This window comes from Dipodomys merriami, unplaced genomic scaffold (assembly GCF_024711535.1).
Source record: "Dipodomys merriami isolate MVZ:Mamm:240054 unplaced genomic scaffold, mDipMer1.0.p SCAF_24, whole genome shotgun sequence".
Lineage (NCBI taxonomy): Eukaryota > Metazoa > Chordata > Mammalia > Rodentia > Heteromyidae > Dipodomys > Dipodomys merriami.
In genome coordinates this window covers 17,071,887-17,086,363 of record NW_027203826.1, presented here as the reverse complement: position 1 = coordinate 17,086,363, position 14,477 = coordinate 17,071,887, and the positions used below count along the sequence as shown (strand labels likewise).

Genomic DNA, 14,477 nt, shown 5'->3' with positions numbered 1-14,477 from the left:
ATCCCAGCTCCACTATTTACCAGCTATGTGTCCCTGAACAGCCGTGTAGCCTCTCTGAGGCTGAGGTTGGGACTTGGAGAGTTCAATGAAATGGTACGGATCAATGATGTAGGCATTTATTGAATACTTACTGTATATCAGTACTATTCTAAATTGTTAAAAATTAGTTCATGTCTGGAGTGGGTGTATAATAAATGATACTTCCTCTTTTCCCTAGCTACAACAACAGGATTTGCTGGATCCAGTATAACCAAAAATAACAGCATTCAGCAAAGATCCCTGAGCCTGGATTGAGTTCCAAAAAGCCTTGGGAATTTGAGAGAGGTTTAGGCATAGTCATTAGATTGAACTTCTCATCAAAGGAAAAAAATTAATTTACTCTAAATCCGTTTAGAGGAAATTATCCACTAGCAGATGAGTACATTGTGGTATCCATACAATGGAATGCCACTTACCAATCAAAAGGAATAGATCACCATACAGAATACACAAGTCAACACCATATAATTGTTTTATATGATGTTACACAGAAAGCCAACTATACTGATAGAAAGCAAAGGGATAGTTTTCAGGCCAGACTGGGAAAGGAACAACAAAGTGGCAACTTCTTCTGGACACTAGTTGGAGGAAGAAACAAGAGTATTACACTGTGGCTGCCTCTTGAAACCCAAAACTTATCGCCTGACTGCCATTGATCTTACCATAATGCAGGAGACTTGCATAGACCTCAGGGCCAATAGATGGCCTGCCCTGAACATAGGCAGGTACTAGTTACAGTGCCTGTCTGAGCCCTGGTTCCAACATTGACTAGCTGTGTCATCTTGGTTAGGTTGCTTGACTTCTGCCAGCCTTGTTTCTAAGGCATCAAACAGGTTGACAATAGCTGCCTCAAAGAATGCTCTCAGCACACTGCTGGGCATATGGAAGGTTCTCAGATACTTGTTAGGGAGCTGTTGCCCATGACATCTGTGAAATAAATGCTCCCCAAAGTGTTCTTCCTCATGGAAACCGAACATGGGGAAGAATGGCTATGGACACAGACTCAGGCTATGACAGGATCCCAACCCTTGCCTGACAGAGATGGACTTGATGCAGTCAAGCATGGCAGTGGAGAGACCTGGCTCATCTCTTGTGAGAAACCCTCTCCCAGCTGTACATGTTTACCCACAATGTCCCTATTACTAAGCATAATGCCTGACGGGGGCTGGGAATGTGGCTTGGTGATAGGATGCTTGCCTAGCATGCATGAAGCCCTGGGTTTGATTCCTCAGTACCACACACACACACGGAAAAAGCTGGAAGCGGCACTGTGGTTCAAGTAGTAGAGTGCTAGCCTTGAGCAAAACAAACTCAGGGACAGTGCCTAGGCCAGAGGTCAAGCCTGGGACTGAAAAGAAAAAAAAAAAAGCTTCATAAATGTTGAGTGTGTCATTAAGGAAATGGCCATTGAGAGCAACATCTGGAGCCCCAGGCTGCACTCACCACTGTGTTCTCACACCAGAGAGTCAGGCAGTACTTATTCACTTGACTCCAGGCATCCTTCATGCTTCCTTCAGAAAGAGGCACCAGCTCATTGCTGTCCCCAGGCCGGTAGCTGAGCAATGATAACGGGAAGAAGTGTATCAGATCGCCATGCCCCCCAAACCGTCTCCTATGTCTTTCCTCTGAGCCAACACAAGGCCTTCAGCTGTATCCCTACTGCAACCTGCATGGCGCTCACCTCAGCTTAGTGTGTTCTGGCAGCAGCTGTAGTTTCTTAGATACCATGTCCCGGACTTGGCTGCAGGGGAGCCCGGGCTGAGCCTCCATGACCACTGTGTACTTGTAGTGCACCTTGATTGTGTATGGTGTGGGAACACTGAGCCTTACTTCCTGTGGGAGGAGAAGCAAAGGGAGCTGAACATCAGAAGCTGTCGATCACTGCCACCTTGTCACATTGAGTCCTCCAGATAGCAGGGGAGAGGCCAGGAGGAAACATCCCAATACCCTGAAAGGCCTTCACGGATCCTCTAGCCCAACTCGTGACTTGAAAAGCTATGGGCTGGTATGAAATGTATGCACGGGCTTGGAGGAGGGTAGGGGGAGGTCAGTCCATGGGCTATGCAATGGGTAGCAATTGGTTTTGGCCTTCCATTGGGACTATAATACAAAGAGCCATGCACATTTTGACAGCTCATTCTTTTCCACCTTCTACTTGAAAAAGTACAAGGGGGGGAAAAACATACCTTAAGCTCTTCTTTTTGTTTCTGACCTAAATGAAAAAAAGTAGGAGTAAAATTTTAAAAATCAAAATAAAAAGCATTGAGTAAGTGTTCTTGACCACCTCCTGCCATCCACAGACTGAAAGGTATTAGAACATGGTACCCAGAGTTTTGCCCTGTAATCTTGAATGTTCATTGACCTTAGTAAACTGAGGGGAAATCTCCCTCTGGGGAACATCAAAGTCATGAGTCCATGAACATAGCCAGAGTGTGCTTTAAGGGAGCCGACAGACATCTATCAAAGGACGTAGCATATGCTTATCAACCTGTGGGGTTAGCGGGCCTCCCAAAGGTCAACTCAAGCAGTGAAGCCCAAAGCAATGAAAAGGCAGGACTGTGAGATACAGTAGCAGCCACAGAAGAATTATCAGAGCCACTAATTTTTGCCCTGTCCTTTATTGTTTTCTAATGTGCATGCATTGACATAGCAGTATGCATGTAATTTATATAAGAAAAGTAGGAAGTTATTTAGCATAGGGGAGTACATGATTTTTTAAAAAAAGATCTATTCATAAACTCAATTGATCATTAAAATTACTGCTAAGGTGGTCCCTAGTGACTCATGCCTGTAATCCTAGCTACTTAGGAGGCTGCGATCTGAGGATGATAATTCAATCCATTCAAAGCCAGCCCGGGCAGAAGAGTCTGAGACTCTTATCTCCAATTAACCACCAGAAATGGAGCTGTATTTTAAAGTGGTAGAGCACTAGCCTCTAACAACAACAACAAAAAAAAAACAGGGACAGTGCCTAGGCACTGAGTTCAAGCCCCATGACCAACAAAAACAAAGACAAAAACAAAAACATAAAACATAAGTGGAGCAATGACTCAAGTTGTAGAACACTAGTCTGGAGCAAAAAAGCTCAGGGACAAAGGATTCAGGTGGACCTGTTGCAACAAGGAGAATTACAAAATGTCATGTCAAAGCAAGCTTTACAATGTCGGTGTGGTGGGGGAGGGGGGTATGATTGGGTGGGGGGGAGGGGGGAGGCTGGGAAGGGAGGTGAAGGGTAAACAAAGGAGGAGGCTGCAATGCTTGGTAAGAAATGTATGCATTATCCTGCCAATGTAATTGTAACCCCTCTGTACAGTATGTTCTCAAATAAAATAAAATAAAATTTTAAAAAAAAAAAAAAAGCTCAGGGACAGTACCTGAACCCTGAGTTCTAGTCCTAGGACCAATACAAAAAAAATTAAAAGAAATATATATCTACATATCTATCTATCTATTGACATAGATATAGATATCTATATAAGATATATATATATATATATATGGAGAGAGAGAGAGAGAGAGAGAGAGAGAGAGAGAGAGAGAAACTCCCAAGTCTTGGGACAATATGGGATCTTGGACAAACCCTAGGCAGAATAGACACTAATATATTTTAATGTGATATTACCATGATTATGTAGAAGATGGTACTTGTTCTCGGGGCAGCCATGCTTAGTGCAGGTTGTGTCACATGTCTATAGTTTTAAGTGGCAGGCAGGTGAGGAGCTATAGAAAAGGGAGCAGGACAAGTATATGCTTTGAACTATATACTGGCGAAAGGTATTGATGCTTATTGTACATGACTTTCAACTACTCTGTAGGTCTGCAAAGGAGAGGGTCTCCAGAGTGATTCTGATGATCAGGTAGTCATGGACAAACCACCTGCTCAGTGTATCTCTACCAGAATCTGCTAATCATCACTGTAGTGATGACAAAAAGCCTATTATTTCCCAAGACAGCCCTGTGTATTTGAGGAGACATGGTTGAAGAGACAGTTTCCCTTTCACATCTGCTTGTAGTTCTTTGACCATCCCGTCCCCTACCAGGGCTCTGCAAGGTGGTCTCCTCACAAGCACAGTTTGCAAATAGCCACTTCATTCTCCTTGGGGAGTACAGACATGCAATTACTGCAGCTTTGCTTCTGCAACATGGCTTCAGTAATCAGAGGGGCTTGGTGACCAAGTGGTAATCCTAATAGACTACCTCACCTAGGCCTATGAGTGAGTGTTCTGGAGAAGGCAGTGAGGTAGCAAACTGACTATGCCTGGTGTGTGTGTGTGAGCGTGCGCGTGCGCACGCACGTGCAATGTAGGTGTATAGTGCACACTTGTATTTTGGGAGAAGAAACAAGAGTTTTCTAGAAGCCTGGGATGACAATGGTTAGGAAGCAGCATGAAGTGCTCCTGAACCTAGGCCTAGGGCATTGCTCCAGGACCACTAACCTGGTGACAGCTGGGGTCTTCCAGGGGCATTGGCACTGGGAGGAGGTGGGATGTCAGACTCCAGGGAGGTCTCCTCCTATAGATGACAGGAGACGATGGTCAGAATCTTCTCATTCAAAGTTCTCTGGATTGAGGGGACCATCCTGTGGAGTCCCACGGAAAAGACTTCCTAAAAGTTGTTAGGGTGTTACTTGGAAAAGGCTAAGGACAATGTTGGTTAAAAGGAGAGACAAGGTTGGCCCAATGGAAACAAAACCCACATCAGGAATAGAAATCCATCGAAAGGCCTTTCCAACTTGTCATCCCTTCCGCCATATTGGAAATCCATTGGATGGCTATCCTCTTGTTTCAAGTACAAAGGAAAAACTCCACTTCCCAAAACTCTTTAAAACAACTGGATAGAATGAGTCTGACTGGGGAGAGCAGAGCCCATATATATCTGGCTACAAAGTCTGAAGAGAGACCAGCTGCCCTATGATCATTGAACACTCAGATCCAAACAGGAGCACTCTTAAGGCTCCATGGAAAGGCAGCCCTCTGAGGGGAAGGAAGCAACAATAGCAACTCCAGAAGCAGAGAACAGTAAGGCCTACTCCTCTAAAGGAGTACTGAGGGTTGCTAGTCAGGCACTCTGCCACTACATACATACATACGTACATACATGTAAGCATACATACATGCACACACACACTTTTTTGCTTTAGTTATTTTTCAGGTAAGGTATTGTGCTTTTATCCATGACAGATGGCCTCAGGAAGACAGAGATCCTTCACCCCATGCCGCACTGTAGGTGGGACCACAGGTGCTATTCCTAACTTATTGATGTATCTCTGTGTATATGTGTGTATGTGTGTATGTATGCTGGTCCTGGGGCTTGAACTCAGGCCTGGGCTCATCCCTGAGCTTTTTTTGCTCAAAATTAGCACTCTACCACTTGAGCATAACTCCACTTCCAGCTTTTTTTTTTTTTTTGTAGTTTAGTAGAGATAAGAGTCTCATGGGCCTTTCCTATCCCAGCTGGCTTCGAATCACAGTCCTCAGATCTCAGCTTCCTAAGAGGCTAGATTATAGGGATGGGCAGATTATTGGTAGGATTATAGGCATGAGCCACTAGGGCATGGCTTTGCTTTGTTTTTAAAAGTATCACACCAACCAACACATTGATCCTTCTCCCTAGTGAAGAAGATACATCGGGGAAAACCTAACCCTCCAGTACTGCTCCCCAAGTCATCCTGACAAAGATCCACAGCAGTAGGGCTGCAACTGAGTCCCTCCGATGTGTCCATTTTTCCTCCTTCCAGAGAGAGATCTGCAAAAGGTGGGATGATGGGGTTCAGGCCTTAGCACTACATTACCTGGGGCGGCTGCTGAGGCTGAATCCGCAGCTCCACTGGCTCCAGGTAGTTGCAAGGAACAAGCCCCTTCTGTGGTTCAGCATCGCAGAATCCAAGGGGAAGATAGAAATGTGCTGGTCAGCACCCAGCCCCAGAACAGCCCATAGGCACCAGCAGGGATGGTGTACATAACAAAGAAGTGAACTGGCCTGCGCCACAGAAAGCTCTGCTATTTGCCACCAGGATCCCATTCCTTCAGCACTTTCCCCTGGCCCCTGAATACCTGCCCATTGAACATGACTGTGGCCCAGTTGTCATTGCCCTTCTTCAACACAAAGACGATGTTCCCTGGCATGACCTGGAGCTCCTCGGATGTCTCCGGCACAAACCCAAACAGCACACGGTGAGCCTCCCCTTCCAGAGCCCTGCAGTGGGTAGACACGGGATCCAGTCCACAGTGGACTTAGAGGGGAGACTCACGTCAGACCGCCACATACTCAGTCCTGTCTTCCCCACGGAGTAAGATGCTCCTCGGGGGACCAGATACTCGGTGCTTGCCTTCCCTAGACTCCCAAGAGGGCTAGGTAAGAACCCCTGTCAACCTGTTGCTTAACTACATAGAGTCTCTCCTACCAACAGGAAGTGATGACCCAAGATACTTAGGAGAGCCTGAAACCACACCTAATATCAAACTCTATCTACTAACGTTTCCCCGTCTTTCCTGTCTGATCTAAATGCTTATCACATACCATGGCTGTCACTTTTACAGTCTGAGATGCAACAGTAAAACCAGCCTAAACATCTTTGTCTTTCTTAGCAATGTCAATGATGGAAGGTTTGTTTTCACTATGGATCTTAGCAACCCCTCAACACATGATCTCTCCCCCTTCTATTAAATCAACAACTTCCACTTTTTTACTTCTCTTTGGCATAAGTACATTGCTGATATCACTACCCTTATGCTTCAGAGCCATTACCAAATAAAACTATGAAACAGAGCGAGTGAACTTGTTCAAATGCATTTATGTGACTATTGCAATGAAACCTTGTACTGTTGATGTATACTAATAAAAAATAAAGACTCAGATAGGCACTGATAATTCATGACTATAATCCTAGCTACTCAGGAGGCTGAGATCTGAGGATCACAATTCAAAGGCAGCCTGGGCAAGAAAGTAAGAAAGTCCATGTAACTCTTATCTCCAGTCAACCACCAAATAGCTAGAGATGGGACTATGGCTCAAAGTGGTAGAGCACTAGCCTTGAGTATAAAACCTCAGGGATAGCATGCAGGCCGAGAGTTCAAGCCACAGGACCAGCACCAAAAAAAACAGTCAAACAGACAAAAATACATCTCTAGATGAAGAGATCTGATAATGCCTGTTCTCGGTCCTGTCTTCAGAGGACATACTCCAAGTGTGGGCTGGGGTGGTGACCGTGGAAGTCAGGTGAGCCAGCTGAGTGAGAAAGATGAGTGGAGAGAAGTTGCCTAGGCCAGCCTGCATCCCGGAAGGAGGAAGGGGATGAATAGCTACCACTGAGCTCTTATGCTGTTCTGTGTGTTAGGCAATGTTTAATCTCTTCCATTCCTCAGAACCCATGATACTTCTCCGCACTCATTGGGCCAAGTGAGGGCTTCAAAGCCGCCTGTACATGGGGTTTCAGGTTCACTCTGCTCATGCTCCATGCAGCTTTGTTTCCAGATGCCCTGTCCCTTCTCGACCCTTCCAGCCACAGGATTTAGACATGCCTATCCACCTCTCCCTTTGGTAATGGCTACCATACTTTTTTTTTTTTTTTAACTTTTTCCAGCCTCCTTTACTGGTAGGGAGCTAGGCTTGCTTTGTTACTTATTATAGGGAATTCTTAAGAAAGCTGGCGGTTAGGACATGCTTTGTTTCTCATCTTACAGAAGAATAGACTTCCTTTTCTTGGGTCCTTCCTCATATTTCTTCATAAAAACAGGTGCAAAAACGAGTAGGAAACACCCACACAGGAAAGGGTTCGCCATGTTAATTTCCTGGCTACATAGCTTCAAGGGGACTGTGGCCAAGACAAAACTGGCCCCTGTTCATGGAACCATGTTCTTCAGGACACTGCTGCACTGCAACTACCCCTTATTACATGGGTGGTTGTACACACTGACTTGGGGATGCTAGGAAGCCCCATAGCTTTGGAACCCCTTCCCCACTGCAGAGTGGACTGTCATCCTAATAGATCATTCTGTCCTAACCTTGAAAACAGAAGGCTTCTACTCAGGCTTGGCGCTTGGCCATTCTGCCTTTGGATCTAGTTCTAACTTACCTGAAAATCTCTGGGGTTTTGGGTCTGGGTGGAGGCTCAGCTGCCTGTGAAATATTTGGGAGACATGAGTAGGGGAGGAGAGTGAGGGGAAAGAAGAGAGAGCAGACTGTTAATGGTAATTTGAGCATTCTTGCAGGCCAGAAAACAAAGACTGCATGTCTGGCTGATGGAAACACAGTCCAGAAAGAAAGTACAGTGCTCCCTGACTAAACAAAAGAAAATAACACCTCCCTGGGCTCCCTAGCCACAGCTTTCACCAGCACAGCAACTCCTCTGGAGCCGCAGCTGCTTTGTGCAGAAGGCTAGCTGTCACTGAGCATCCGGGTGTCAGGGGAGTGCTTCTGACCTTGAGCTCTGCTCCCTTCCCAGGATTGTTTCCAAAAGCTCTGTTCTATAATTAATGTCTGCCCTATCATATGACACTCCTGGGGATTGAAAACCAATTCAGGATCCACTGACCAAGCAAGGATCTGCTTTCAATGCCCACTCCCTGTGCCCCACTGAAGATCACAGACTCCAGTTATCCGGGCTTCTCTGGTCTCCTGCACAGCTCGGGCTGTACTGAAGCCCAAAGGGCTTCTTCCAATTTTACAAGTGAAGCAAGAGTCTGTGTAGTCTTGACGCTGTCCCTTTCCATCCCTCTTAACTCAGCCTATCTCCCAGAATCCCCAGTTGGCTGCGTACTGATCCAGCAGTGGTTGTCCACACAGGCAAGCGCCTGCGTACAGGAAAGTCGTTGTCTTTTCCTCTTCTGCTCACCCACCACAGTCCCATCACAACAGGGTTTGTATCTTCCTTACCCTGTTTCCCTCTCTTTCTGTCACAAGGAAGAGCCTCCTACATTTCACCATCCACCACCACCCAGTCCAGCTGGATCCATCTCTCTGAATAAACCTTGGGCTGAAATTCAGATCCCTAAGCACCTTGCCATAGTTCCCAAGAGAGGCCCCTGAGCAGGAGGCATTTTAGAGCGGAAGGCTTGGCTTCAGAAGCTGAGAGGAAGCTGACAGGGCCTTATTCCCTACCAGCCACAGGAGCAGGGTCTGGGCATGGGTAGGCCGATTACCCACAGCTGGCTGGTCTGAGAAGCCCGGACAACATGATACCTCTGCTCCCCCAGGGGGCTGTTTCCTATACAGCTTTGGAACCCTGGATCTGGAGCAGGTCTGCCTCACCTGTGGCTGCAGAGGGGCAAATCCAGAGAAACTGTCCTGATCCACCACAGATGCCACAACCTGAAACAGAACAGGAGCATGTGAGAGCGGCACCCGCTCTGCTTTCTCCCCAACATCCTCTCCCGTCCTCAAGTGCACGCCACAGGTCCGTTTTCATGGATTCCAGAGGTGATGGTGACTGAGTATCAGGTTACCTGTCCTGTGGGTTAGAAGTTCCTGCAACCAAAGAAGCGGGGTGGATTTTGTTGTTGTTGTTGTTGTTTTGTTTTTAATACTGGTACTGGGGTTTAAACCTGGGGCCTAGTCACTGTCCCTGAGCCATTTTGCTCAAGGTTACTGCTCTACCATTAGAGCCTAAGCTCCACTTCTAGCTTTTTTGGTGGTTAATTGTAGATAAGAGTCTCAAGAACTTTCCTGCCTGGGCTGGCTTCAAAGCACGATCTTCAGATCTCAGCCTCCTGAGTAGCTAGGATTATTGACATGATCCAGCATACAGCTCAAAGCTAGTATTTACCTCATCACCACCAATAACCCAGGCTTACTTTCTCTCTCTCTTAAAATCTTTCTTGATGCGCAAGTCATATGAATTATTAATCAAATATTAATAATGATAAATTATGCACTTAATATAAATTAATTCATCAAATTAACGGTTTTAAGTAAGTCAAGGGTAGTACATCCACATTGCTTTGCAACTATCATTCCTGGCTAGTTCCAAAACATTTTAATCACTCCCCGAGAAAATGTCATACCATCAAGCAGTCTTCAGCTCCTTCCTCCTAGCCTGGCAACAGCAGTCTGTCTCCTATCGCAGTAGACTTACCAATTCAAAGACTATAAATACAATTAGAGAGCGTATGGCCTTTTGTGACTGGCTTCTTACACATAGCATAAAGTTTTTAAGGTTCATCCATGTTTTCAAAGTTCAGCCACATCACCACTACTAGCTCATACAGCTTTTGTTTCTGTACCACATTTTTAAGGCTGAATAATATTCCATCACATATATATGCCAGGATTTGTTTATCCATTCATTCATTGGTGGATATTTGGAGTATTTTTATTGTCATGTTCTTCTGGCTTCTGCAGCTTTACCAGATCTAGCTACCCAGCGCCTTTACAAAAGTCAAAGCCAGTGCACTTTTGTTGTTGTTTGTTTGGCACAGGTCTTAAGGCTTGAACTCAAGGCCTAGACACTGTCCCTAAGCTTTTGTGCTTGAAGCTAGCACTCTACCACTTGAGCCACAGCTCTATTTCCAGTGTGTGTGTGTGTGTGTGTGTGTGTGTGTGTGTGTGTGTGTGTGTGTGTGTGTGTGTGTGTGTGTCATTGGGGAGAAGAGTTTCATGGCCCCAGCTAGCTTCAATCTACAATCTTCAGATCTCAGCTTCCTGAGTAGCTAGGATTACAGGTGTGAGCCACTGGTGCCAAGGCAGTTTTGGATTCAGGATGAGCCCAGGTGAAGGCGGCGTCTGGTCACAGGGCTGTGGAAGTGGGGAGAGATTCCTCAGAACACAGAGGTCGGACTTCAGGGAGCACTGAGCCAAGGTTGTTCTGTCTCCTAACAGGTTCTCTCCACGTTCATTGAGCACCTCCTAGCTGTGTCTCCTTCCCGTGGGCTTAGTCACAAGACCCAGCAGCCCCAGAGTAACCTAGGGGGACTCGGTCTAGGGCCAGGCTGGAAGGAAGATATGGGAGGGACCGGTAGAAAAATCATTAGTAGCATTTACCCGTGTTTAAGCCCGTTGTTATCACTGTAAGCTAGACACTAGCTGTCATCCTGGGGCAGAGCCATGAGACGGCGGCCTTCTCTTCCCAAGAGCCCCTCCCATACTGCCCCACGTGGCTCAGGACCCAGGAGGTGGGGAAGACAGGTTGCACCTACCGTAGCCTTGCCCAGATAATCCTTCTTGGCAAGCTGAGCCACCTGTCTCTCATTTGGTCGAAACAGCCTACCCACCGGAATCACCACCGGCTCGAACAGCTTCTGTTTCTGTAACATAGAATAAAGGGCAGCCACCTGTCACTCAACCATGGTGCTGGCTTCGGAGAAATGCCTGCAGAGTTGATTGGATCATTGTGAAAGCATCAGAGGGCTCGTGCTTACACAAATCTAGATGGCTCAGCCATAGCCCCCAAGGTGGCCAGGTGACCAGCACACCTCCCCCCTACAGCGACACTGAAAATAGGGGTGACGAGACTTGTTCCTGCTGCTCTTATTGAAGAGTTGCAATCACCTCATGAAAGCACTTTTTTTTTCTTCCAAATTGGAAGGACTGATCTGGAGTGTGAAGGGAGGAATGGCTGGCTTTAATGTGACTTTACGTTCGTTTGTTTGTCCAGCATCCTCTTTTCCTAGGGACTGCCCCCCTCCCACTCCGTGGTGTTTGGGGAAGGAGATTCTCTCCCAGAATAGAGGACACGAGGACTTAAGCCATAATGGCGGCAGCGTTGTCTTGGGACTGACTGGCATTGCAGATATAGACAGGTCTACAATGACTGACTTGGCTAGTAGGGGAAATAACAAAGGAGGGTGTAACAATGCTCGATAGGAAATGGACTCATCACCTTAGTCATGTGTAACTGTAACCCCTCTGTACAGTATCTTTACAATAAAAATAGATTTTTTTAAAAAAGAAATCTAATTGAAAACTAGCTTTGTTCCCAAATGCAAGTACTCAAACTATGGATAATTTTCCTCATTCCTTCTATAATTGATTTTCATTGTTGTTGATGTTATTGGGTTGAGTGTGTGTGTGTGTGTGTGTGTGTGTGTGTGTGTGTACTGGTACTGGGGATTGGACTCAGGGCCTTACACTCTTGCTTTTTCACTAAAGGTTGGCACTCTTCCACTTGAGCCATACCTCTTCCTGTTTATTTACTGGTTAATTGAAGGTAAGAGTCTCTATTTGTCTGCCCAGGCTGGTTTCAAACCTCGATCCTCACATCTCAGGCTCCTGATTAGCTAGGATTTCAGGCAGAAGCCACAAGTCACCGGCAATTTATCAATGGATAAGTTGTGTAGAGGCACATCATTCTGGCATGGTGTGGGGCTCTGAGGGCCCAAGGTGAACTAACAAATATGGCCACTGCCCTACAGGATTGGGGGCTGCACAGCACAGCATAGTCCCTAATATCCTCTTCCCTAGGGGCTGCTGGGGGGCCCTACTTATAAGGGACTCAGAGCCTCTATCATCTTAACCTCACAGCCTTGACTTCTTAGCACAGGTTCAAGGTCTGAACTGGAATAACGCAATGAAGTCTCCCATTCATGGTGTCCTCAGAAACAAGTAAGATTCCAAGTAATTCGCTTGTCCACCTCCCCAACATCAGCAGCACCCTCACCCAGACACTTTCCAGGGCCTTGTCAATTTTGGAATGTCGGGGCTCTGACTTCATCTTCATGGCTACTGCCAACTGCTCTTCCGCCTTTTTCCACTCTTCCTTCTTGGCGTACAAGAAAGCGATATTATATAACACCTAGAAAGGCAGAGATCACACACAAGACTCAAGACCATTCTAAGGCCAGGTGCCAGAAAAGAGCTTCTATGAACATACAGGGAATGTCTCCTTCCCCAGCTCTCCTGGAGATATGGAAATTATTTAATGAGTCAGTCTTGCACTAAAATAGTGTGACAAAGTGTGAGCCAATTCAGCAGTGATACTCACTTAGACACTATGTTGGAAATGAACTATACAAGTTGAGGGGGCAGGGGAGGGAGGGAGAAGATGGGAGAAAATGGGAGGGAGTGACACTGTTCAAAAGGAAATATAGGGGCTGGGAAGGTGGCTCAGTGGTAGAGTGCTTGTCTCGCATGCATGAGGCCTTGGGTTCAATTCCTCAGCACCACATAAACAGAAAAGGCCGGAAGTGGCACTGTGGCTCAATTGATAGAGCATTAGCCTTGAGCTAAAGAGCTCAGAGATGCACCCAGGCCAAGAGTTCAAGCCCCACGACTGATAAAAAAAAATGAAATATATTCATTACCTGACCTATGCAAAGAACCCCTCTGTACATCACCTTTACAATAAAAAAATATTTTTTTTAACAAGGTAGATAGAAATGGAATGATTCTAGTTGAAGAAGGAAAACCCTCAAATATATTTAAAAAAATACTAGTTTTGGGGCTGGGAAGGTGGCTCAGTGGTAGAGTGCTTGCCTTGCATGCCTGAGGCCCTGGGTTCCATTCCTCAGCACCACATAAACAAAAAGAAAAAAGCCGGAAGTGGCGTTGTGGCTCAAGTGGTAGAGCGCTCGCCTTGAGCTGAAGAGCTGAGGGACAGCGCCCAGGCCCAGAGTTCAGGCCCCATGACCAGATCCCCCCCAAAAAATTAGTTTTGCTAATGTCAAGCACGAACATGGCATTAGGAAAGCATCACATCATATGTAAACCCTAATAGCCAAATAGGTCAGAAGAGGACAAGAACTATTGTGCTGCTGTGATGGGGAGGAGATACCTGCCCAGGGCCTCTTAACAAGGCAGAGTTGGGTCTAAAACATAGGTGTGTGTCTTGTCAGTCAGATCCTGCCTCTGAGCTTAAGCTGAGCCACAGGACAGGTACAAGATCAGAGAAGATTCTACATGCACAGCTCTGTACCAGGACCTGGCCGGGGCTACATGAGTACAAGACTGCAACACAGCAGTAGAAATGAGGCAAATCCATGGGCAAAGCCCAACTGAGCTAGAGAGAGCTGGAGTCCACATAGAGAAAGGGGAAGGGACGGCAAACCCAATAATCTCTTCATCTACCATGTCTTTAGCTGGGTTGTAGGCTCAGGATTTTTTTCTTTGATCATCATACTTAACAACTTAGGATCAAACAACTGGATGTATTGATAAGATGCACACACACACACACACACACACACACACACACACACACACACACACCCCAAAACAAAAACATGCCAGGCATCAGTGACTCATGCTTGTAACCCTAGCTACTCAGGAGGCTGAGATCTGAGGATCACTGTTCAAAGCCAGCCAGGGCATCTGAGTTCAAGCACCTTAGCCCTGAGTTCAAACCCCAGGACTGGCAGGAAAAAACAAACCCTACTTAAGTGGAAAAAAGAGGGTATTGTGGAGAAGAAGGGGTGAAGGATTTGACACATCATCTAATGTCTTGGCTCACTCTAAGGACACCAGCTGCCGTGAAGACTCAGGCAGCCCTAGGCAGCTGTTATATGAAA

At 46.3% G+C, this 14,477-nt stretch overlaps 1 protein-coding gene across 1 annotated transcript in view; it reads right to left on the bottom strand.

Annotated features, from left to right (window-relative positions):
• Ncf2 (neutrophil cytosolic factor 2) overlaps positions 1-14,477 on the bottom strand; it is a 30,279-nt gene that overhangs the window by 3,044 nt on the left and 12,758 nt on the right. The window contains exons 4-13 of the mRNA XM_070034285.1: positions 12,632-12,766; positions 11,172-11,279; positions 9,289-9,348; positions 8,114-8,157; positions 6,093-6,234; positions 5,831-5,899; positions 4,476-4,551; positions 2,226-2,251; positions 1,721-1,872; positions 1,483-1,594 (exon numbers count right to left, since the gene is read on the bottom strand). Of these exons, the coding sequence (XP_069890386.1) occupies positions 1,483-1,594; positions 1,721-1,872; positions 2,226-2,251; positions 4,476-4,551; positions 5,831-5,899; positions 6,093-6,234; positions 8,114-8,157; positions 9,289-9,348; positions 11,172-11,279; positions 12,632-12,766 (924 nt within the window). The remainder of the gene's footprint in view (positions 1-1,482; positions 1,595-1,720; positions 1,873-2,225; positions 2,252-4,475; positions 4,552-5,830; positions 5,900-6,092; positions 6,235-8,113; positions 8,158-9,288; positions 9,349-11,171; positions 11,280-12,631; positions 12,767-14,477) is intronic.